The sequence below is a fragment of the Staurois parvus genome, unplaced genomic scaffold (genome assembly GCF_062004578.1).
Source record: "Staurois parvus isolate SC_StPar_1 unplaced genomic scaffold, SC_StPar_1.0 ptg001066l, whole genome shotgun sequence".
In the NCBI taxonomy this organism is placed as follows: domain Eukaryota; kingdom Metazoa; phylum Chordata; class Amphibia; order Anura; family Ranidae; genus Staurois; species Staurois parvus.
Window position 1 is genome coordinate 4,852,615 of NW_028318862.1, and position 26,377 is coordinate 4,878,991.

General features: G+C 42.6%; 1 protein-coding gene across 1 annotated transcript in view; it reads right to left on the reverse strand.

Moving 5' to 3' along the window:
* Window positions 1-26,377, reverse strand: part of PEX14 (peroxisomal biogenesis factor 14) — a 116,462-nt gene that overhangs the window by 11,844 nt on the left and 78,241 nt on the right. Inside the window, exons 4-5 of the mRNA XM_089658383.1 lie at window positions 23,231-23,316; window positions 10,430-10,532 (exon numbers count right to left, since the gene is read on the reverse strand). Coding sequence (XP_089514509.1) covers window positions 10,430-10,532; window positions 23,231-23,316 — 189 coding nt within the window. The remainder of the gene's footprint in view (window positions 1-10,429; window positions 10,533-23,230; window positions 23,317-26,377) is intronic.

Consider the following 26,377-nt stretch of genomic DNA (forward strand, 5'->3'; position numbering starts at 1 on the left):
TAGAATATATAAGAAAGGGTACAGGTATTGTATGTGTTGGCTCTGAGAAAGAGGAAAGTCCTCGAAATGCGTTAGGATGTTGGAGGTCCAGGGTTCCCGTCACCTAGTGTGGACTGGATAGTGCTGTTCTTTTATGATGTGCTTTTCACATTATTGTCATCTGTGAGTATATTTCCTATCATCTTTTATCAATAAATTATTTTTTTTTAAGGTGATGCACTAGGCTGGTGCGCCCTCTGTTTGTTTTCTTTGTATCCAATGTATTTGGACTTCCGCTATCCTTTGAGGGCAGCAAGGCATGCACTTTCCAAGGTAATCAATATGAGGCTGTAGCCTTTGCGGAGTCCATCCCCAAGTGCAGGAGTATATGTGTTTGCCCCCTAAATATTTACCTGAGCCCGATCTTGATCCAGAGCTGTGTTCAAGAACAGCAATGCTCTTTCTCCTCACAGTCTCAAAGACAACAGTGGCAGCCATTGGCTGTCAGTCAAATTCTGTGAACAGAGAGCATGGGGGGGGGGCAGGGCTGAGCCATGCTGTGTGTGCCCCCATAGCAAGCGGCTTGGTATGGGGGTACCCAGAAGGGAGGAGGAGCTGAGAGCGCCGGTGGGGGACTCCAGAAGAGGCGGTTCAGGGCCATTCTGTGCAAAACCATTGCACAGAGCAGGTAAGTTTACCGTGTTGATTATTTTAATACATTAAAAAAAAATCACTTTAAACATTTGGACTACAGGTAACATCATCACCCTACTTTCTTTTTTTATTTTATTTTTGATGTGAGAATGCATTTGACAATGATGGTAGCAGCAACGTTTGACCAATAGAACCATACAAAAATAACAGTATTCATTTTAATAGTTTAAAGTGATATTAAACCCTGGACCCTGCATTCACTATATCCGGGCTCCCCCCGGACCCTGCATTCACTATATCCGGGCTCCCCCCGGACCCTGCATTCACTATATCCGGGCTCCCCCCGGACCCTGCATTCACTATATCCGGGCTCCCCCCGGACCCTGCATTCACTATATCCGGGCTCCCCCCGGACCCTGCATTCACTATATCCGGTCTCCCCGGACCCTGCATTCACTATATCTGGTCTCCCCGGACCCTGCATTCACTATATCTGGTCTCCCTGGACCCTGCATTCACTATATCTGGTCTCCCCGGACCCTGCATTCACTATATCCGCCCTCCCCGGACCCTGCATTCACTATATCCGCCCTCCCCGGACCCCGCGCATTCACTATATCTGGTCTCCATGGACCCCGCATTCACTTTATCCGGTCTCCCCGGACCACGCATTCACTATATCCGCTCTCCCCGGACCCTGCATTCACTATATCAGGTCTCCCCGTACCCTGCATTCACTATATCTGGTCTCCCCGGACCCTGCATTCACTATATCTGGTCTCCCCGGACCCTGCATTCACTATATCTCCTCTCCCACAGTACACACAACATGGAAATGCAATCATTTTTGTAAATATAAGCTGCTAAATACCTTTTCTCATCAGCACTTAGAGCAGTCTTGTGACTTCTATCAGTGTTCAGCAGAGCACTGATTAAAGCTTGTAGGAGGAGTTTTCTCTTTTGCTCTAGGAGGATGGAGAACCCCTGATCTGGACAGTGCTGATTGGCCCTGTGCTGATCACATGCACTATTCCAAGAAAAAAACCTATCAATACACACCAAACTGAGCATTTGCAGAGTGTCTCCACTTGAAATGTCTTATCAGGAGATAAGAGGGGGACACTGGAAGAAGGGGAGGACCAGAGAAGTCAGGATCAAACAGTGTTTTTACATAATGCAGAGGGTTAACCCCTTAGGTTCCACAGTGAGTAGAACAAGCATAATTTACTGCATATACAGACTGATTGTACTGTTGTGGGATTAGGAACACTTTAAGGTTTGGATTAGTGCTACTCGGGCTAAGAATGAGTGTTGGATGGCAGTCAGTCTATTATCTAACAGTTGGAGGAAGGCTTCAGCTAATAGAATATTAAGTATAATTTAGGTGGAAGGTAGAAAGTCAATTGGAGGATCATCAGTTATTAGTGGTTTGATAGCTTTGAGTGTGCTAGAAACATTGTACTATGGATTGTTGGCTAACTATAGGCAAGGATCGAATGAAAGATTCCCAGACATCAAAAATGTTTGGACCCGTGTTTCCCCCACCTTCCTTTCATTTAAGTAGAAGACCAGCTAACCTACTGGCTGGGATCTGACACCTTCACAAACTACATGAACTCACCCCCCCTCCTCTACAACATACTTATAGGTAGCAAATCCAATTTAGACAGGACAATGTTTCCTTCAGCTGCCAATGTATTTCTAGCACTGTTCACTCACTCAGCACAGAGAAAGAAATACATTTTTAAAATAAGACAGTTAGGCCTCTTTCACACGAAGGGTCTGATCAAGTCTACCCATCAGTTTTTCGGGCAGACCTGATTTGAACCTCCATTCACCCCTATGGACCAGTGGGTGTAAACAGACTTGCGTTCATTTACAACAGCCTACCTCCAATCTGATGCAGGTAGCTAAAAAGAAACATAAAGGGAACCTTCTTCCTCCATCGAGGTGGATCAGATCAGAGGGCAGTTGGGTGAAAACGGACAGCACAATCCGCTTACCCCCCGCCAGTCCATAGAGCAGAGCAGGCTCTGTCCATGTTCGCTGAGTGGACTCCAGGGGCGGACTGACAACTCATGGGGCCCCCGGGCAATAGGGGATCATGGGGCCCCTGTGTCCTTGCCCAAACTAAAAAAAGCTTATGAAAAAGGTACCAGGGGCATCTCATGGGGCCCCCTACTGACCCTGGGCCCTCGGGCAGTGCCCGAGTTTCCAAATGGTCAGTCCACCCCTGGTGGACTCAGACTTGTCATCAATGGCTCTGTTCTAATCAGCTAGGAATCAGCAGACAGATCGCCTGCTGATCAAAAATGGAGCTCACCCCATGTAAAAGGGGCCTAAAAATAATAATAATAGTTAAAAAAAAAAAATTAAAAAATCAAATTTTTGACCATTTGTTAACCTCTAATAAGAAATGTGAGCAGGACATTTATTAAAACAATATACCAAATAAAAGCCTTTATGTAATGTAATAGAGATTTAGGGGAGGAAATTAGTTATTGATGCATACTGGCGCTGCTAAACTGCTCTCAGCTTCCATGTATCGATGACCTTTGGTCATAAAAGGGGTTAATGCCCAGTATTGTAGAAAACTGGAGGAGTGCTGCCAAGCAGTAATCTGTCTAGCGTCATGTGTTAGCAAGGCATGCTTAGCTTTGTAGTGCCTCCTAGGCTTCGTGGCTGCAGGTTGGCCAGCACTGGCATTCACTCCCCCCTCAGTGCTACAGTTCCTCTCCATCTCTCTCCCCGCCAGCATGGGGATTTATGTTCTTCCCATCTAATCTCTCCCCTCCCCTCTCATCTGTGGGATTTGCAATGTATCACTGTGGCGGAGGGCTGACTGGATTGAGAAGTATAGCCATGTGTGTCCCTTATCACAGACAACCATTTATCAAGCAGTTTATCTCTCTGTATCTCCTGCACTGCCTCTGTTTTATCCATCTATCCTCGGCTGTCATCTGTGTGACAGAGGCCGCCAGGGGGGCCTGACAGATACAGAGACAAGCAGGGCAGTGATCAGGGGAGCCAGCGCTGTGTGCAAAGCATGGTAACCCCTTAGCTCTATACAAAGGAAGCAGGGTCCCTGAGGATTCCATAGCCATCCAGTCACTGCAAGCTGGCCAGATCACAGAAAACAAAAAAACGCACAATCACACACCCTCCTGTCATGGGGCTGGTCACAAATCTGCCTAAAATAACATTTTAAGGTGAAATGAAGACATTCCTTTGTACATTCTTGGGTTTGGCTACCTCGGTTACACAATTACGAAAAAATGGAAGGTAGAGTCTAAGATTAAAAAAAAAAGTTTATTTTTAGAAGAAAAAAAAAGAAAAAAATCGGGGTGGATCCGATTACTCAGAACACAATGTTTTAATTGTTGTGTCTATGTGTGTCATAAATATTTCACAACCAGCTGTAGAGCAACTTTAGGAAACAATTAAAAATTGGTCAGCTGGTGCTCTCCAAAAAGCAGTGTGACCTAAATGTGTATCTCAAACCAAACCTATTTGTTTTGTTTTTTTTATTTGGATAGATTAGGAAAGAGAGCTAGAACCCCTTTAGGCTTGTATATTTTTTGCCATCTATGGCCCCATTCAGGAGTTGTTCTCTCATTTCCTGTCCCAGTGACAATGTAGCCACTGAGATCAGAAATTTGAGGAAATAGAATGGCAATAAAAACTTTTTTTTTTTTTACTATTTTTCTTTATTATTAAGAAGGAAAAAGGTTATGACCATTATTAGTTTTGGTACTGCAATTTGTATCTCCACTGAAGATTCTCCCTCATTTCCTGCCACAGCAACCGTACCCCTGGGCTGGTAAGTGAATGGAAATCTGCAGTGGGGTTCCAACAGAGATCACAACCCTTCCTCAGCCTGTCTTTCAAATGCAAAATGTTAAAAAGTGTAACTACAGGCACAAATACTCAACTAAGCTCCAACGGTCTGACATATATATATACAGTCATGGCCGAAATTGTTGGCACCCTTGATATTTCTCCAGGAAATCATGTATTTCTCACGAAACGTATTGCATTAACACATGTTTTGCTATACACATGTTTATTCCCTTTGTGTGTATTGGGACAAAACAAAAAAAGGGAGGAAAGAAAGCAAATTCGACATAATGTCACACAAACCTCCAAAAATGGGCTGGACAAAAGTATTGGCACCCTTTCACAACTGCGGATAAATAAGAATGTTACAAGCATGTGATGCTCCTGTAAACTCACCTGGGGCAAGTAACAGGTGTGGGCAATATAGAAATCACACCTGAAAGCAGATAAAAAGGAGAGACGTTCACTTAACCTTTGCATTGTGTGTCTGTCTGTGCCACACTAAGCATGGACAACAGAAAGAGGAGACGAGAACTGTCTGAGGACCTGAGAACCAAAATTGTGGCAAAATATCAACAATCTCAAGGTTACAAGTCCATCTCCAGAGAACTAGATTTGCCTTTGTCCACAGTGCGCAACATTATCAAGAAGTTTGCAACCCATGGCACTGTAGCTAATCTCCCTGGTCGTGGACGGATGAGGAAAATTGATGAAAGATTGCAACGCAGAATAGTCCGGATGGTGGATAAGCAGCCCCAAACATGTTCCAAAGACATTCAAGCTGTCCTGCAGGCTCAGGGAGCATCAGTGTCAGCGCGAACTATCCGTCGACATTTAAATGAAATGAAACGCTATGGCAGGAGACCCAGGAGGACCCCACTGCTGACACAGAGACATAAAAAAGCAAGACTACAGTTTGCCAAAATGTACTTGAGTAAGCCAAAAGCCTTCTGGGAAAACGTCTTGTGGACAGATGAGACCAAGATAGAGCTTTTCGGTAAAGCACATCATTCTACTGTTTACCGAAAACGGAATGAGGCCTACAAAGAACAAAACACAGTACCTACGGTAAAATATGGTGGAGGTTCAATGATGTTTTGGGGTTGTTTTGCTGCCTCTGGCACTGGGTGCCTTGACTGTGTGCAAGGCATCATGAAATCTGAGGATTACCAAAGGATTTTGGGTCGCACTGTAGGGCCCAGTGTCAGAAAGCTGGGTTTGCGTCCAAGATCCTGGGTCTTCCAGCAGGACAATGACCCCAAACATACGTCAAAAAGCACTCAGAAATGGATGGCAAAGAAGCGCTGGAGAGTTCTGAAGTGGCCAGCAATGAGCCCAGATCTAAATCCCATTGAACACCTGTGGAGAGATCTTAAAATTGCTGTTGGGAAAAGGTGTCCTTCCAATAAGAGAGACCTGGAGCTGTTTGCAAAGGAAGAGTGGTCCAAAATTCCGGGTGAGAGGTGTCAGAAGCTTATTGATGGTTATAGGAAGCGACTGATTTCAGTTATGTTTTCCAAAGGGTGTGCAACCAAATATTAAGTTAAGGGTGCCAATACTTTTGTCCAGCCCATTTTTGGGGTTTTGTGTGACATTATGTCATATTTGCTTTTCTGCCTCTGTTTTATATTTGTTCCAATACATACAAAGGGAATAAACATGTGTATAGCAAAACATGTGTTAATGCAATACCTTTTTTGTGTGAAATACTTGATTTTCAGGAAAAATATCAAGGGTGCCAACAATTTCGGCCATGACTGTATATATATATATATATATATATATATATCCTCCCTCCTAGATTGTAAGCTCCTAGGAGCAGGGCCCTCAAATCCCTCTTGTATTGAACTGTATTGTTGCTGTATTGTCTCCCATTATATTGTAAAGTGCTGAGCAAACTGTTGGCACTATATAAATCCTGTATAATAATATATATATATATATATATATATATATATATATATATATATATATATATACACACATACACACACACACACACACACACACACACACACACATATGCATATATATATATATATATATATATATATACATATACACACACATATACATACACACATATACATATACACACACACACATATACATATACACACACATATACACACACATATATACATATACACACACATATACATACATATATACATACATATATATATATATATATATATATATATATATATATATATATATATACACACACACACACACACACACACAGGAGTTGGATAACATGTTTCACATTGAAAGCAGACCTGATGTAACGCACGAATATTTATACAAATATACTCTAGAAATTGATTTATGTATGGCGGGAATAAAACATTTTTTTTTATCACCTGTCATGATAGGGTAAACCCCCGCCCGAAAAAAAGTCCTGTATAGTACAAAACAGCAGACAATCACTATTATATATATAATTGAAACAGTGAAAGTGATCCTATATAACATAGCTATATGTATGTATCTATTTACACACACACACTTTTTTTTTTCTTTTTTAATATGCCCTCACCCCCGGTTCACATCTGTGCAGGTGGTACCGCTTCGGGACGTACGAAAATCCATGCAGCCACACCCCCCCGCACAGAGAATTGCAGACCCACGGGCGGGTGCCATTAATTCTAATGACACGCCGCCCGCACTGAGAATGCAACCGTACTGAGAACCGAGCTTCCTGTGCGGGCTGCGTTTTCCAAAGTAGTGCAGGAACTTCTTCCCTGCGTGCCACGGGCACAGGAGACCATTCAAATGAATGGGCTCTCGTGCCCAAGCAAAACGCGGCCAGCATGGCTGCATAGGTGTGAACCTAGGGTCAGGTAGGATATACAGGGTATTTTAGCTGGGAGTCAGACATGAAGCTATATGAAGGGTGTGTTGGGGGATTTAAACGTTTTATATTAAAGTAATACTAAAGGATGAGACTGTTTTGCCTGGATATAATAATTTTACATATAAAGTACAATACTGGTAACCTTTCACTTTATATTTAATTGTAATGCCTTATATTATCTCCAGTCTATCAGCCTCCTGCCTCTCTGGGTTCAGATGCTGATCGTCTTTCCACAGAAGCCCTTAAAGTGATTATAAACCTTGTTTTTTTTGTTTTTTTAACTACAAACATGTCATACCTATCTGCTCTGTGTAATGGTTTTGCACAGAGCAGCCCTGATTCTCCTCTTCTTGGGCCTCCCAATGGCACTTCTGGCTCCTCCTGCCTTCAGAGTGCTCCTATAGTAAGTCACAAAGTATAGTATATAGTGCCCCTAAAGCAAGGCAAAAAAAACGTCTGCCTTTAGAACCCCTCACTTACTTGTCATGCCCCACAAGGCATTGCTCCTCGCACATTCCCATTCAGATGTTCATTCAGAAGGACATGTATGAAGGGTGTACTGAGCTGTATGTGTGTTGCACTTTATTTTGTGATATGTAAACAAATACTGCATTCTGTATGCAGGCCACCTGACCGGCTGACCAACTAATCGATAATGAAAATAGTTGACAACTTTTTTCATAATCAATTATGTCGCTCAGTTGTTTTAGCCCTAGTGGGACGCCCCACTTTCATCATTCACTGCGTGCGCTGCTAGTAATATGGAGTCATATCAGAGCTTACTGAGCTTCAGAGGGCAATTGCTGGTGTCTGTGTGACTGAAGTTGCCAATGTATTTGCCATGTCGCGAGGTGCAGTATGAAAGGTTATGGGAAAACGTTGTCTGATAAGTGAAAGTGCAGCTGACATGGTCAACTGACCGAAAGACACAAAAGAACTTTGCACAGGATTGTGACCCGGAATAAAAAAACAACTACTGCAAAAATGACAGCAGAGCTCAATCTCAGTCTTCACGGGAATGACGAAAGTGAGGCTTCCCACCTGTTACATAGGTGTCTCATTACACAGCGGAAACCAAAGAATGTTACATCACTTCCACTTTCAACGCGAAACATGTTGTCACTTTCACACCTGAAAATCATGTAGTGCTTACATATTTTTGTCTAACCGCTGTATATAGGGTGGTTTTGTTCCTTCAAACACACTCCAGAAGGGGACTGTTGGCGTTCTAATGAATGATCACTTTCTTTGACCCTCGGAATGTAAAAATTCACTTCCCCTGACTTTTCATCCCCTATGTGATATAAGGTTTTAGTGAAAGTAAAAAAAAAAAAAAAAAAAAGTCAGAAAAGAAAAGATACATTCAAGCACCCATAACACTCGCGCCCCTCCCCAAAAAAACATTTTTTTTCTAGCCTTCCCCATGTATGCATACACAAATGTACAAATGCACCCACGTATGAAAACGTGATACATATGCTACATATCGGCACACATGCGGGAGTGAGATCAATAATTCTAGGCCCATTATTTATGGCAAGCTCAAAACTGATGACCTGTAGGGGTCAAAGCATTGCTTATAGAAAATATAGGGTACCAAAGTTTGTTGTGAAATTTGCAAGCACATGCAAACATAACGCTTGACATGTTGGACATCTATTTACTCAGCACAACCTCATAGTTTATCAAAAACTTGGTATATTTTAACTATGTCTTTTTTTTTTTTTTACTGAAATTTGAACTACAAGTAACTAGTTTTTTTTCTCCAGGGTGTTTACCTCTCAAAGAAAAAGAAGAAAGATAATTGTATTATATATAAAAAATGAAAACACAGTGTGTATATATATATAGTGTGTGTATGCATATGTATATGTGTGTATATATATGCTTGGTGAAGCATTCTCTCTTCAGAAAATTTCGAATTTTAAACATTTTTGTCCAATGACAGGCAGGATCTGTATGACACAGCAAGGTGTCTAAATGTGACACTTTTTACTAATGAGTGGAAAACCTCCATAAACTTCCAAATGTTGGCTGCACACAGACAGTGACTCCCTGTGGCATCAGTGTGAATGAGATGGGTAAAAGATGGCTTCAGCTCCCATTTTCCACCTGTAGAGAAGTCCTCGGATGCATTTTGCCTTCTAGGATAAAGCTCCAAAAGGGGCAAAATACGACTGAGGAGTTCTCTACAGGTGGAGAACAGGAGCCAAAGCCATCTTTTACCCATTTTATTCATATTCAAGCAACAGGGAGTTGGTGTGTGTGTGTAAATGGCCGCCATTTTGTTGAAGTGTACTGGAGACTGACAAGCCGTTCCTGTGTCTTACACCAGTCTATCTACATGCTGATTCGAACAGTATAGGTTTGGGGGGCATCTAAGTGGTACTATTTTCATTTTTCATCTTCTATCCCTCCCTCTTAGATTGTAAGCTCCCAGGATCAGGCCCCTCCTAACCCTCTTGTATTGAACTGTATTGTTGCTGTATTGTCTCCTGTTATAATGTAAAGTGCTGAGCAAACTGTTGGCGCTATATAAATCCTGTATAATAATAAAATTTTCAAGTATGATTTTATACTTTCATTTGCCTTTGCTTGTGTAATGCTGGAATTCTTCTTTAATGTTTACATTATTAGGCTACATCTTGCAACTCATTTAATTATTTGATGCATCTAGAACCCCTGGCCCCTTTCTCGAAGTCACACTGCTGCATCTTCCAGTGTATTGGAAGACCTAGCAGTGGCTGTAATACAGCACAGACTATTCCCACATCTTGACACATGTGCACACACCTTGCTGTCACACCGAGGAGTCTGAAGCCAAAACCTCCCATTACACTAAAGGGCTGTCACTCCAGTCCCCTTATTAATATTCCGAGGTTGGGATCCTTTCCGTAAAAACATAATTAATTGAGGCCGCAGCGACAGTAAACAAGCAATTTTAAATTAAACCGAAATGACGGCGTCTTCATTTGCAAATGTGAACAGATTTTGTGAGCAGATAAATGAAGTCACCATGTCTATGAGGGTGTGCGAAGAGGAGGGGGGGGGGCGCGCTTGGTGTGTGCGCGAAGCTGGGATGGAGTCGTTAATCGTTACCTGTCTGCGTGACGTTGCCACTCAACTCCAAGACGCTGGACTCAATGCGCTGCAGCTGCTTGCGGCTCTCCTTGCTGCCGATGATTAGCGGAAGCAGGTATCTCTAGAAGAGGCAATGACAGCAACATAAAAATGTAAATTGTAGCATTAAAGAAAATTTTTATGAAAATAAATGCTGGGTATTGTTCTAAAATGAGACGGTGTTCAAAATAACAGCAACAGAAAACGGACACGCTTCATCTGTTGGAAAAAAAAAAAACCACACAATTGACTTGAATCTATGTCCTAAGTTATCTGATGAAAACAGATTCCACAGAGCTCCTCACATGTGTGGTGGTTGGGTCCACCTTTCATAGTTACATAGTTAGTCTGGCTGAAAAAAAGACAAACGTAAAAAAAAAAAAAAATTATAATCCTACACCCACAGTTGATCCAGAGGAAGGCAAAAAAAAAACCAGCGAAGCATGATCCAATTTGCTCCTGCAGAGAAAAAAATTCCTTCCTGCTCCCCCGAGAGGCAATCAGATATTCCCTGGATCAACTTTACCTATAAATGTAAGTATCCAGTTATATTCTGTGTATCTAAGAAAGAATCCAGGACTTTTTTTAAAGCAATCCACTGAGCTGGCCAGAACCAACTCTTGAGGGAGTCTATTCCACAAATTTACAGCTCTCACTGTGAAGAAACCTTTCCGTGTTTGGAGATTAAATCTCTCTTCCTCCAGATGTAAAGAGTGCCCCCTTGTCCTCTGTGACCTCAGGGTGAATAACTCTACACCGAGTTCACTATATGAACCACTGATGTATTTATACATGGAGATCATATCCCCCCTTATGTATTTATACATGGAGATCATATCCCCCCTTATGTATTATACATGGAGATCATATCCCCCTTATGTATGATACATGGAGATCATATCCCCCCTTATGTATTATACATGGAGATCATATCCCCCCTTATGTATTATACATGGAGATCATATCCCCCTTATGTATTATACATGGAGATCCTATCCCCCCTTATGTATTATACATGGAGATCATATCCCCCCTTATGTATTATACATGGAGATCCTATCCCCCCTTATGTATTATACATGGAGATCATATCCCCCCTTATGTATTATACACGGAGATCATATCCCCCCTTATGTATTATACACGGAGATCATATCCCCCTTATGTATTATACATGGAGATCATATCCCCCTTATGTATTATACATGGAGATCATATCCCCCTTATGTATTATACATGGAGATCATATCCCCCCTTATGTATTATACATGGAGATCATATCCCCCTTATGTATTATACACGGAGATCATATCCCCCCTTATGTATTATACACGGAGATCATATCCCCCTTATGTATTATACATGGAGATCATATCCCCCTTATGTATTATACATGGAGATCATATCCCCCCTTATGTATTATACACGGAGATCATATCCCCCCCTTATGTATTATACACGGAGATCATATCCCCCCCTTATGTATTATACACGGAGATCATATCCCCCCCTTATGTATTATACACGGAGATCATATCCCCCCCCCTTATGTATTATACACGGAGATCATATCCCCCCCCTTATGTATTATACACGGAGATCATATCCCCCCCCTTATGTATTATACATGGTGATCATATCCCCCCTTATGTATTATACATAGAGATCATATCCCCCCTTATGTATTATACATGGAGATCATATCCCCCCTTATGTATTATACATGGAGATCATATCCCCCCTTATGTATTATACATGGTGATCATATCCCCCTTATGTATTATACATGGAGATCATATCCCCCCTTATGTATTATACATGGTGATCATATCCCCCCTTATGTATTATACATGGAGATCATATCCCCTCCCTAATCTCCTCTTCTCAAGAGAGAATACATTCAGTTCCTCTAATCTTTCCTCATAGCTGAGCTCCTCCATGCCTCTTATCAGTTTGGTTGCCCTTCTCTGTACTTTCTCCAGTTCCCCAATGTTCCATTTGTGAATTGGTGCCCAAAACTGAACTGCAATTCCTGATGAGGTCTTACTAATGATATGTACTGGGGTAAATTATATCCCTCTCTCTGGAGTCTATACCTCTCCTAATACAAGAGAGGATTTTGCTTGCTTTAGAACCCGCAGCTTGGCATTGGATGCCATTATTAAGCTTGTGATCTACCAGAACTCCCAGATCCTTCTCCACCATTGATTCCCCCAGTTGTACCCCCCCCCCCTAGTATGTATGATACATGCATATTCTTAGCCCCCAATAGCAGAACCTTACATTTATCAACATTAAACCTCATTTGCCACAGTTGCCCAATTACACAGAGCATTGAGGTCGGCTTGTAAGTTGAAGACATCCTGTAAGGGTCCGCTTCCTAAATCTGTGCTGTATGACTTTCTTTTGATCTGCCTGCTGTATCACCAACCAGATTCAATCCAAGGCAGGTTTAAATGTGATGGCTGTAAGCAACCTATTAACCAGTGGCTTAGTGGTCAGCACTTGCAGCACTAAGGTCTTTGGTCCAAATTCCAGCCAAGACACTTTTTGCAAAAAGTCTGTTCTCCCTGTGCTTAATACAAGTGGACCATGTATCATGTATTATTCCAAAAGTGAACCTATCCTGTAAGAACAACAAATATTGATTGAATAAGGCCAATAGTCCATGAGGGAGTCCAGCACTGTGCTTGCATGGTTTCACACAGTATATTCTCAGGTCAGGCAAGTGGGATACTAACTGAACTGCGCGTTTAGGATTGCAAGCAGGCCTTACTGTTAACAGTTTTCCAAAATTGTTTGATGGATACAGTCAACAGTTTAAAAAATATTGTGATGGCTTTAATTAATGTTAATTAACTTTTATTGTATGCAGTCACAATAACTTGGTATGAAGCCACACTCGGTTGTTGCCAAACCTCAACTGATGACTCTTATTTAGAGAATGACGTGTGAGCATCACCAGAAATAGGACCAAATTCTAGAAGATTCAGTGACCAGGCATATGTTGGTCCTGATTGACATGTATCCTGCCATGGCCTGGAGAAGACAGCCGTAGGTAGGTCTTCCTTAAAGGCTAATATGGAGCGCCACGATTATTGGAAGTTCTTGTATCTGTATCAAAATATATTTCAACAAGTTTACAGCGGGTGCTGACTGTTTTCCTTTCTTCCGGAAAATAGAACAAAAATATCACTTTTCAGCTAATACAAAATTTGTACAAAAAAGAAAGACCTACAGAGACAGTTTAGAATAACATCTCCAGTCCTTGTCCCTGTCCAGGAGCAAGTCCTTCTCCATTTCCATCCCTCAATCTATGGCCTGAAGTATAAGCAAGCCATAACATTTTCTTTCCTTCAACTATGGGTGGGAAGAAAGAAAATCGCCTGACTCCCCATTAACAAAGTCAGTGTTTACAGGGGAATCCCTCCCACGTTGCTATCATATACTGACAGCGGGAGATTTCCAAGCCATCACAATACAATGATTAACGCTGGCAACTATAGCCAGCAGCAGTGATTGCACTAAAAAAAACAGACAAGCTGGTTGTGCCAAATTTGATCGATAGATTGACTTCAGTACAACCTGCCCATAGATGGATCGAAATTTGTCCAGTTCCTACTCAACCGGATACATTTCAATCTGTCTATAGCTGGCCTAATAGTATGTAAATGCCCCAATTTCTTTGTGATTTTGGATGCATACAACTGCATTCTGCTAAAATAATTCAATATTTTTGGATCAGTACATATAGAAAATACAACACCTATGGACACGTTATGTAATTTCAATATGGAAATAGAAAAATTCCTGGAAGTCGCACATCTCTGCAAAAGCCCGTAAGAAGGTGTACTACAGCCTCAGTTAGTAAAAGATAGATTTAGAGGTTCTAAATTACTGTATCACCCAATATATGGCTTCCATCCAGTAGCCAAAAAATATGCAGACCAAAGAAGAGATTTGTGAAAAGAGATTCACAAGAAAGCGGCTACATTATGGACAGAATGCGATACTCAGAGAAATTTCCAAAAATTATGCTTTAATAAAGCATAATTTTTGGAAATTTCTCTGAGTATCGCATTCTGTCCATAATGTAGCCGCTTTCTTGTGAATCTCTTTTCACAAATCTCTTCTTTGTACTACAGCCTCAGCCTGGGCTCCAACCAGACCACGCCCCAACGCATGTTACTCCACCCACAGAGCTTAGTCATGCGTAAGCTCTGTGGTCGGAGTGAAACATGATGGAGGCATAGCCTGGTTGAAGCCCAGGTTGAGGATGTCATACACCATCTTATGGGGTGTTGCAGAGATGTGCGACGTCTATGACTTTTCCCTTTTCCATTAGATGGCTACAGCTGGGACGAGCTCTGTCCTTGTCTGCACTCCAAGTGGTTGCTACATAGGAGGACCCAGTGAAGCCTTGAATGGCACCTGTCAATGTATTTTGGGTCACAATGTGTATTCAATATACTGTAGTATATACTATTTTATACATACTATATTAGACATAATTTACTGCATGCTTGTGTGTTTTTGGGGTTGGGGGTATTTCATTCCATCAAACATACATCACCCCCTTTAAATAAATAAATGAATGAATAAATAAATAAAAATTCCAAAAAGAAAAAGAGTCATGTGGAGGCACCTTTAGGAATCAGTATCCTAGAATATCACTGTAGGTGACAATGTGTTTCACAAGCTATTCTCATTACTACAGCCATGTGCAGATTGATTAGAAAGAGGCGGGGCTTAAGTGGAATCTGTAAAGATAGATGTATGAAAGTTGGCACTGCTGTCTTGGGTTTAAAAGCTAAAGGTTTCATGACCATTAACATTCTCCACCTAATGAGTCACTGACCTAGAATAGAAATGCAGAACAGGAGTTCACCCTCCGCAGCCTTCACTAACTGCATGCCTGTTTAAGGTCAGCAACTCATTAAGCCCCACTAGGCAATTAGGTGGCAGCAGCTCTATGAGGGTCTGACAGTTGCTGCGGCTGCACCGAGCGTTACTTATGTGTCAAGCAGTATGTGCCCAGGGATGAATGCAAGCAGTCTGCATTCTGTACATTGGTACCTCGGCGCATACTGCCTGAAATGTCCGTACCACTCAGTGCACCGGATGCAACAGCCCTTTTTTTACAGGCTGCCGGCAACAGGGCTGGACTTCTGTCTGTTTTCCGCCTGCACCCAAATGCTGGAGTCTCATGCACTTGACAAAGAAAAACGCCGTCCCTTTAAATCACGAATCAAATAACCAAAAAGTGCAAACTATATAATAACACAATTCATATATATTACATATCATCTAAAAAATGTATATCAAGAAAAGTCCAAAACAGTGAAGAAAAGGTGCAAACGTCTTCATATAAGGTGCTCCAGTGCTAAAAAAAAAAAGTGCCCCAAAAAGAGTAAAAGGGGCCTCTTACCAACTGGAATGATCTCAAATCATCAGTGGCTAAATGGTTAGCAGTTCCGCCTGGCAGTACTAGGGTCGTTGGTTTGAATCCCAGCCACGGCACCACCTGCCTGGATTTTGCATGTTCTCCCTGTGCCTGCGTGGGTTTCCTCCGGGGACTCCAGTTTCCTCCCACACTCCAAAGACATGCTGGTAGGTGAATTGGCTCCTGTCTAAATTGTCCCTAGTATGTGTATGTATGAATGTGAGTTAGGGACCTTAGATTGTACGCCCCTTGAGGGTTAGGGACTGATGTGAATGTACAATATATATGTAAAGCGCTGCGTAAATTAACGGCGCTATATAAGTACCTGAAATAAATAGAGATCAAAAGCGCTTGAATTAAAGCTTCAGGCTGACACTCTCACTATTAAAACATCAGCCGATTGTACAACCAGATCAATATAACAAGTGCCCAGTCGCAACTTTTGCCTTTAAATGCCAATCACCATACCCATACATACAAGGCATAAAAGAGAAGCCTCATAGTGAAGTAAATCACATCTCATTTAATTGCTAAAAAAATATTGCACTTACATCAGGTAAATCGGTATAAGCAGTCAAATACAAACACGATCGTGGTGTCAGCCGGCGTGCTGGAGCGCGATGACGTCACACAAAGACTCTGCCCGACGCGTTTCCCCAAAAACATGTCTTCTGGGATTGGAGTACTCATGCACTTGAGCCACCACTATCACATTGATAACTGCAACCTGTAGGTTCACATTCTCAAGCATGCTTCCCAATGACATGAGAATGTTGAACAAGTTCCATGGTCACAGTAGACACTTTTGCCTTGCTGCTTCCTCTCTGCTGTCTACTATCAATTTTTAAGGACTACATATCCCATGGTACTTTGCTGCCTGCAAGCAGTAATTTCAGGATGAAGGGCTCGTTCACACTTGACTTATTTCTAACTCTTGCCAATTGCCCCTATAGCGTTTGACAGGCGTTAGGGAAGCGTTATGCGCCCTATGCGCGGTTTTGAAGCGTTTGATAAGCGTTAAAACCGCACCACAAATGCCTTTAATGAAGTTAAATGGTCTTAACGTTCCAGAAACACCTGCCAGGTGTTCAAGGAGCGGCACCATAGACTTGAATGGGAGGCTTCAACTCCTCCTGACTCGATATGTGGCGTCCGTTTTGCTGTGACGCAAACGCTTCAGTGGGAACAGCACTGTGTGCTGCCATGTGCAGAATTTTCATAGGCGTTTGAGAAGCGTTAAAAACGCTTCCCGAACGCCTGTCTGATGACTGCTGACAAAGCTAGTGTGAACGTAGCCTTACTCTGCCTCTTAAAGCCCCCCTCTCAGCACCTCTGTAGTTCAGAAGGCAGGCTCTGTGAAATGTGTGACACAGCAGTGCTACTCAAAGGGCACAGTGACTACGTGTCGCAGATTTCAAGGACATAAATGTGTGGGGAGCTTCACAAATTAGAACAACAAAGGTCAAGATCATTGTGAGTAATAGGAGTAGGTTAGGAATCCAATGTGCCATTTTATAGCAGGTGACATGCATCGGACAGCCACTGGTCTATAATAATCATCCACATCCCTAGTAATTAGCTCCCAATAGTACAACCAATCATAAGCATCACAAGAGGTCTGTTTACAAATCAACCTGCTGGCTGTAGCTGCCGCTGAGCCTCTCACAGAGATAGGGGCTGTGTGATGGCTAAAGCCAAAAGGCTGCGGCTGCCGTTACGGATTACAGTGTATAAAAAAAATTAAAAACTATTAAAAGATTGATCAAAAACCACGATGTGTAAAATAGCCAAAAATGTATTGATATTTTTTTGTCCATTTGTCAGCTTACAATAAAACTACATGCGAGGTATTTATTAAAACAGTGTACTAAATAAAATGGTTACATCCTTAAATAAAAATTTTGTCAGCAATATGGTCAAATTAACATACACTGAGGCTACTAAGCCCCGGATCACATATATGTGGCTGTGCGGGCCACATTTTGCCACATTTGAATGGACTCCCGTGCCCTGGGACACGCAGAGAAGAAATCCCTGCGCTTCTTTGGAAACCGCAGCCTCGGTTCCCAGTACGGTTGCGATTTCCAGTGCAGGCGGCGTGCCATTTGAATTAATGGCACCCACCCGCGGGTTCACATTCTTCTGTGCGGACGGATTTTCGTGTGGATCTGCAGCGGCACCACCCGCACACATGTGAACCTAGCCTAAATTTGGTCTGGTCATCTAAGCTTTGGTCATGGAGTGCTTAAAGTGAATGTAAAGGGTTTTTTTTATCTTCATGCATTCTATACATGAAGGCAAAAAACATTTAGTGTGCAGCTCCTCCCTCAGCCCCCCTAATACTCATCTGAGCCTGATTCAGCGATGTGCATGAGAGCAGAAGCTCTCCCGGGTCTCTGTCTTTTCATTGGCTGAGACACAGCAGGAGTCATTAGCAATCACAGCCAATAAGGAGGGAGTGGGGGTGAGGCCATGCCATGCTTGGTGTGTCTCGAAGACACACAGACGGCTCGGGAGCGAGCATGCATGAGTGCCCCCACAGCAAGCAGGTTGCTTTGGAGGCACACAGCAGGGGGAAGGGAACAGGAGCTCTGGCAGGGACCCTAGAAGAGGAGGATTGGGGCTGCTCTGTGCAAAACCATTGCACAGAGCAGGAAAATATAACATATTTTTTTATTTAGAAAAAAAAAAAGCTGAACCCTTTCAAACACTTTAAAACCAAGAAAGCATTGGCAGCTCTCAGACTGTTATGTTCACGGGGTCTTCAGTTTCTTTAACCTCTTCCTGCCCGCCCTGGCGGTCCTTTAAAAAGTTTTGACTGCCCAGGGGCATGAAGAAATGGCATTTATATGGCCACGGTAATTGGCTGTCACAGTGGTCACATGATTAGGAGTCGACTCTTCCAGCTACCAATCGTCAGTGGGGGCCAAGAGCCTTTGACAGTTCAGTTCCTGTTCTGAGAGCATGCCCTCAGCACAGAAATGTCTGCCACTCAGTGACCTTATGTGCGGCGTGAAGGCGTTAAAGTCCACTCTTTTGCCGCCACACATGTGTGTTCCGTGGGGGGGAAGCAGGTTAATATCATACTGCCAAATATCCCAGAAACCTTTGGTGACAATATGCCAACTTTCTCCAGCCATTTCATTTGCAGCTATAATTTTCCTGTAGGTACTCTTTCATCTGCTGATTTAATTTAAATTATTGCAGGAAATGATGAAAAACCTGTGATTATTCTCATGAGAACGAAAGAAGTAGAGTGATATTATACATGATTAATCACATATTTTGGGTGTAGCTCCCATAATGATTACACAATAACTGGGATAAACAATAGCTGTTTTGACAAACTATCTTATACCAGTACTGGGACACACCACGGTGAGAGGTCAGGGATAGGCTGTTTGGATCGCCCCCCCCCCCCCCCCAATGAATTATTATTGTAGGGTTGGTTGTCTGATGATACAATACTATATAAATGGACAGTCATGATAATAAGAACTAAACTAACATAACATAGTGGTGGCCGCTGCTTCTTTCACCTATACCGGTGATAAACCCAAAACCAAAAATATTATATATTGCAACTTACCAATCGTTAGATGTGGTGGCTGCATTAGTTTTCTATTTTTAGGCTTTCTTTCCCCTCCATTTTCACCTGGTGATCTGGCCAGTAACACACTTCCTGTATTACAGTGCCCCCACTCTGGATGAAAGAGCACAGTGGAAAGCAACATTCTCAGTCTGGGGGGAGGGGAGTGTTAGATGTACTAGCAGATTTAGATACACTGACAAATGAAAGGCAAAAGCCAGCTGTATAATCAGTTACAGCAACAATTTTTTGGTACTTTTCGGATAAAGTTTTTTTTTTTCTATAAATAAGCAAAAGCTGATCATTGTAAGTGCCCCTGCCAGTGTTAAATGGTTTGTCTAATGCCTGTCAACGGATATATTTGGACGAGAGCGAGTGCCTTTGAAAAACAACAGACTTACTGGCTTGATCAGCAAATGAAAAAAAGAAAAGAGGGGAATGATAGATGTACTAGCAGATTTAGATACACTGACGAATGAAAGCCAAACGCCAGCTGTATAATCAGTTACAGCAACAATTTTTTTTTACTTTTCAAAGTTTTTTTTTTTTATAAATAAGCAAAAGCTGATCATTGTAAGTGCCCCTGCCAGTGTTAAATGGTTTGTCTATTTCCTGTCAACGGATCTATTTGGACAAGAACGTGTTCCTTTGAAAAACAGATTTACTAACTTGATCACCAGATGGAAAAAAAGAAAAGAAAGCCTAAAAAAAAAAGAAAACGAATGCAGCCATGACATCTGAGGATTGGTGAGTTGCAATATACTAAATGCTGGCTTTTAGGTTTAATACAGCTTTAAGGGATTGTACAGGCATGATCAAAAGTTATTCCCGGACCTCTCTTTCCACTTCTAGACTCTTCCTGTAGCAAGAACCAGCTTTCATTACTTCCAGTGACCTCACTAGGCAACTTGGAAAATTCTTACAGGAGCAGCTGCTGGGGGTTCAATTCCTACTGATGTAGACATGTCCCCCCCCCAGAACTACAACTTCCAAGAGCCCTTTCTTTACATGCAGTGGGTGGGCAAGGCTTATGGAAATCAAGACAGAAGTATTGTTTTTCTGGGAAAGAAACCAATGTTTGCATGTTGAGATGGACAGAGGGGTGGGGGTTGAGAGGGACAGAGGGGTGGGGGTTGAGAGGGACAGAGGGGTGGGGGTTGAGAGGGACAGAGGGGTGGGGGTTGAGAGGGACAGAGGGGTGGGGGTTGAGAGGGACAGAGGGGTGGGGGTTGAGAGGGACAGAGGGGTGGGGGTTGAGAGGGACAGAGTGGTGGGGGTTTAGAGGGACAGAGTGGTGGGGGTTGAGAGGGACAGAGTGGTGGGGGTTGAGAGGGACAGAGTGGTGGGGGTTGAGAGGGACAGAGTGGTGGGGGTTGAGAGGGACAGAGTGGTGAGGGTTGAGAGGGACAGAGTGGTGGGGGTTGAGAGGGACAGAGTGGTGGGGGTTGAGAGGACAGAGTGGTGGGGGTTGAGAGGGACAGAGTGGTGGGGGTTGAGAGGGACAGAGTGGTGGGGGTTGGTTTCTGTAGTCCAGCAGGCAGGGCAAGTCCAAACAGGGAGCTAGACGCTCATTGGATTTCTGGCAGATCAACAGTTACGGTTCTGTCCTTGCAGCATTTTGTAAGGGAAAAGACATAGGGAAATGTGCATGTCCTGCAAAGATGTACTGAATATGTTTATTTAAATTTAGTTTGACATACAATTTAATGTAAATTGCTGTAGGGCACTGCCCAGCAGCTGAGAGCAACAATGTTGGTATAAAGCACCAACAGGTTTTACATTTGAGAAATCCTAAATACCATTTTTATTAAATTCTCATAGGTGCGCCCTTGTCATTCCTTACCTATGTGTTGGTGACATATACAACTTCCTCCTGCAGCCTCCTGGCATTCCCATCCCACATATCCCCGGAGGCATGCTAGAAACGGCACAATCTCTCTCTGCATCATAAGGAGACTGGCTGCAAGAATCAAGAGAAGACAGCCGGCTTCTGATGACAATGAAGACACTTAGGTGATGGAGCAGAACAGGACCTGCCCTAAGAGAGCAAAAGCTCAGCTATAGGCAGCTGTCTTACATGTTACTGAGACACTGGAGATGCCCAATTTCTATACATGCTGACGCCTGTGAGAGCAAGGCCTTAGTCTGTACTGTTTCTTTACAGTGAAGCTGTCACAAGCTTAATTCCCTTTGCAGAGCAAAGTTAAAGGTTCACTTAAAGTGGTTGTAAACCTCAGACATGAAATATGAACAAAGCATATCCCTCTATAGTGTGTACTTGTCTCAATCTAGAGCACTAAGTGTCATTTCTGTTTGCTGCCTCTTTCCCCAGCTATCAGCATGAGTCACTTCTGACAAGTTTTCCTGACACCAAAAGAAAAATGGTGACAGGGGAGGGACCTCCAGTAGATTGACAGCCTCAGTTCTGTTCCTGTGTTCTGTGTGAAAGTGGTGGTGGGGGGGGGGGGGGGGGTGTCCCATCCCTCTAATCAGCTCTCAGATCTCTCCTCACTCAGCTCTGCTGTAACTTCAGCTCCCCACCCCCTGCTTTCTGACACCTCAGACAAGCTTTGAACTGATGTATAAAAGAGGAGATTGTAGATAGGAAGGTACAGCTTAAGTAGGAGGATTTGTTTCATCTCTGTGTATCACCTGAGGCCTGTCACTTCACTGGGTATATGGAAGGGTTTACAACCACTTTAACTTCTCTGCACACCAGCAGCATATTCCCATCATTCTGTTGTCGCCCCCCCCCCCCCCGCCCGCAGCTTCAACTGGTCATGCAGACATGGAAGCAAAGCCCAGTGTAAGCTCCAGACTGACTGGTTAGAGCTTTTACAAAGCCAAGGACTCCTTTCTTGGCTCCATGTGAAAATTATGGGCCAATCACAAGTCACTTGGAGCTCTATCACATAGGACAGGGGAGGGAGTCACTATCTATACCCATAAGTGGTGGGTATTTCACTTTGTGTCTGGCAGAAAAAAAATGGTGGGGCGTGAGGCAAGGTTTCTGCTGTGCGGAAGGGAATGGGGGGGGGGGGGGGTTAGGTGACCCTTTTCCTTTGCTAATTTCAATGAGGAATCTGAAAGCTTCAGTGTTTATGCAATGCAAATCACAGTCATGTCCTTTTTTTATTATTATTATTATTATTATTATACAGTATTTATAAAGCGCCAATAGTTCGCTCAGCGCTGTACATTACAAAGGGGGACAGAACATGTGACAGAACAATACCAATACAATGCAAAACATGAGGGGATTGAGGGCCCTGCTCTTTCAAGCTTACAATCTAGGAGATGTTCATTCTTTCTGGCTGTACAGAGCAGTTGGGGAGGTGAAAGGAAAGGTAAGCATTTGTAGTAGAGGAGGTCGGCTATAAAGAGAACCCATTACTGTACCCTGAATCAGGCAAGAGGCTTGGGTCAGAAATTGAAAAGGTTTACCAGCATATAAAGGAAACAGCAGAGGGCGTCAACTAAGTGCAGTATAAAGGGGAAAAGACTTTATTAAAAATAACAAGTGGCAAGTCACAAGGTGCATAAAGGATAACCTTGTGAATTGTCACTTGTTCATTTTAACAAAGTCTTTTAATATAAACTGCTCTCATTGAGATATTTTTTGGACTTTCTAGTATAATCCTACACCCGAACAGCGCATTCACATGTATGATTATGTTGTGGCTGAGCTGTATCCATGCCTGCACCATTCTCCATTATCCCTAGTGTTAAAAGGTCTATTGACATTTACCTTGTACAGGTGGTGGAAGCCAAACGCAATTCCAGCTAAAATAACTGCAAGGGCTCCATATTCTCTCCAGCGTGAGCCAGGGGGACCTGTATGAAGGAAATAAAGGACAGATATGTGAAACTGTATTTTAAGGACCTTATCATGGACACAATTCTGCTGCTGGAGAAAGTGGAGTCAATGGAACTGAACATAGTGCATGTTATGGTTGGCCTCCCCTACCTGCTGACCTCTCAGATGTATGCAGCTCCTGCACACTTTCTCCTCGTCAAATGGAGGAATTGTTCTGTTGTGGTGTTTTTAAGAGTGAATATGACACAAGGGAAAAACACTTATATGAGAAAACTCCAATGGGAGAGGCCATTCTCTGACTTCATGTGCTAGATCAGCAATGGGCAAACTACGGCCCGCGGAGCGTGATAAAAAAAAAAAAAACAGCCAGGGCAGGCAAACATTGGCTGTCACAATGTGTGTAGGCGGGGCAGCGTGACGAACGTGAGGGGAGCTAGGCTCCTCTCACAGTCCGCCCTGAAGACCGAAACGGCGCGGGAACACGGCGAGAGGAACGCGCGGAGCAAAGGTAAGTAAATTGACACAGGGGGGACTTGGCTTACTACTTGGGGGGGAATAGTACTATGGGGGATGAAATACTATATGAGGGATGAATTAATATGGGGGATGAATTAATATGGGGAATGAATTACTATATGGGGGATGAATTACTATGGGGGATGAATTACTATGGGGGATGAATTACTATATGGGGGATGAATTACTATATGGGGGATGAATTACTATGGGGGATGAATTACTATATGGGGGATGAATTACTATATGGGGGATGAATTACTATATGGGGGATGAATTACTATAGGGGGGATGAATTACTATAGGGGGGATGAATTACTATAGGGGGGATGAATTACTATATGGGGGATGAATTACTATATGGGGGATTAATTACTATGCTTACTATGGGGGAATATTACTATACTTACTATGGATGGCATGGTAGCGGCTGGGCCGGCCAGTAGCTAGTGGGGGGCATAAAAGTTTTGTAAAATAACTCTTTTTATGCTTTTCTACCTTAAATTAATCTAAACATTTAATGTTACAAATTTTAATTTAATTTATATTAATTCACACATACACATCATTCATCTACTCTTGGTCCGGCCCCCGGGTCCAATATATGAACCCATTGCGGCCCTCAAGTCAAAAAGTTTGCCCACCCCTGTGCTAGATACTGGCTCAAGAAAAGAGAAGGTAAACAATCACTGCCCTGAAACTAATATATAGGATATGAATTCCAGCCTAGTAGCTTCCATTGCAAGCATCATCATGCAACGCATGTCTTCTTGTCAGAATTTAACACCTGAACAACCTGAATTGTGGAAGCTGTGCACAAAAAAGGCAAGAAGAGGGATCCTTACTAGTCACAGGTATTCCCTATGGGTTTCCTGCAGGTGAGCTCCTCCACCTTACCGTCTTACCATACCTTGTTCTGCATTGTGTCTTTGTGTGGAGATGGCTATCTGGGTAGACTCATGGCTTTGCTCCCGCATTTCAGAGTTTCCCCCTCCCAGTGACTTATTGTAAGTATTCGAAAGCATCAAGGGAAATGGAGGAAGCACAGATATACAAAACAGATGAAGCTGAATCAAGAAGATGCTTGCACTGCGGATCCTGAGGTACAGCTTCCACTCCAGCAAGGAGAACAGAGAGCAGTACAGTAGCATCATCATCAAATCTCACTACAAAACTCATGAGACTAGTTGTTACAGGCAGCAGTGCCTTAGACAATCTCACACTGCAGAAATACAGTTTTGAGGCTACTGAACAGAAGTGCCCAGACAGGAAGTACATTGCTGCTTTTCAGGCAAATGCAAGACAAAAAGGTAATTCTTTTATGGTACTGCTTAGGCAAAATTGACATTTTATACATTGAAAATCTTTACGTTTTGAGTTTGCAGTTATTTTAAAATATGTCTTGTGTGCAGCGGTATAACCCTGACTGTACAAAAGCACATCGGATCAGTCCCATCCATTATCTGCGGAAGATATCAGTTGTCTTTCTTCCCCCTCCCTCATGGCCCGCGTTTCTCTCTCTCATCCTGGCTCTCCCTGCCTCATTCTTATGTTCGTTTTTCTTTTTTAATTTTGCCACGAGACAGACTTGTGTCACTTAATGTAAAACGAGTGAGATGGCATTTCGGCTCTGAGGCTTTATAGACTTGCTGAACTTTTGTGAAAGATCATCCCAGTCCCGTTTCATTAATAATGAAAGGGAGGGGGCAATAAAATCGCTCACTTCCAGGAGATGCCATAGACTCCGAAGCTTGGGGTTACACTCTTCTGTTGGCATTAATATTTTCCCCTTAACCCCTTAGATATCAGCAGGGGCTGCAAATGAACATCTTTTGGGCCTTTCTGGGTCTAACAGTATTTACAGTTATCAAAACTCAGTGAAAAGACCAGAGTGGTTAATTTTTTCCTTTTTAAAAAGTAAGTTTGCCAAAAATAAATAATTTAGTTTCAGTAGGAGTTCCAGTAGGTGGAATCTGGCACTTGCAGAGACCTCTGTGCCCATATTTTCAACCCTCTTACATATCTATGGGAGTGATATAAAACCCAGCTCTAGTCAATTTTTTTTTTTTTTTTGCAGTTTTACTGCAAAGAAAGGGTTAGAAACAGCAAGGCTTTTTGCTACATGTATCTCTTTTGGGAAGATTTACCCTTTCTTCCCCCCCATAGATAACTTAAAGAGCAAATAAACAATATCTGATAACCACAGACCAAAAATGCTATTTAAGTTTTAATATTCAAAGCAAACTCACCCATCCATCTATATTTCCATGCTTTATTTTGTTGAGAAATAAATTTGAAAAACACCCCCCTAGCATACCTAGCCCCGACCTTCTTGAGTAAGGGCAGATGATTCATGTAGCATTTACTTCCTGGAATCCACCGGACCTTAGCTGAGAAAGTCCCTCCCCCTCTTCCAGATAAAAGAAAAAAAAAAGGCCCATGAAGAGACTCCCGCGATGTATGATATTATTTTGCCCTAGGCTAGAAACCAGGAAGCAACTGAAAAAATGTAAATCTTAAAAAAAAAAAAAAAAGTTTAAAAAAAGTAAACATAACATACCT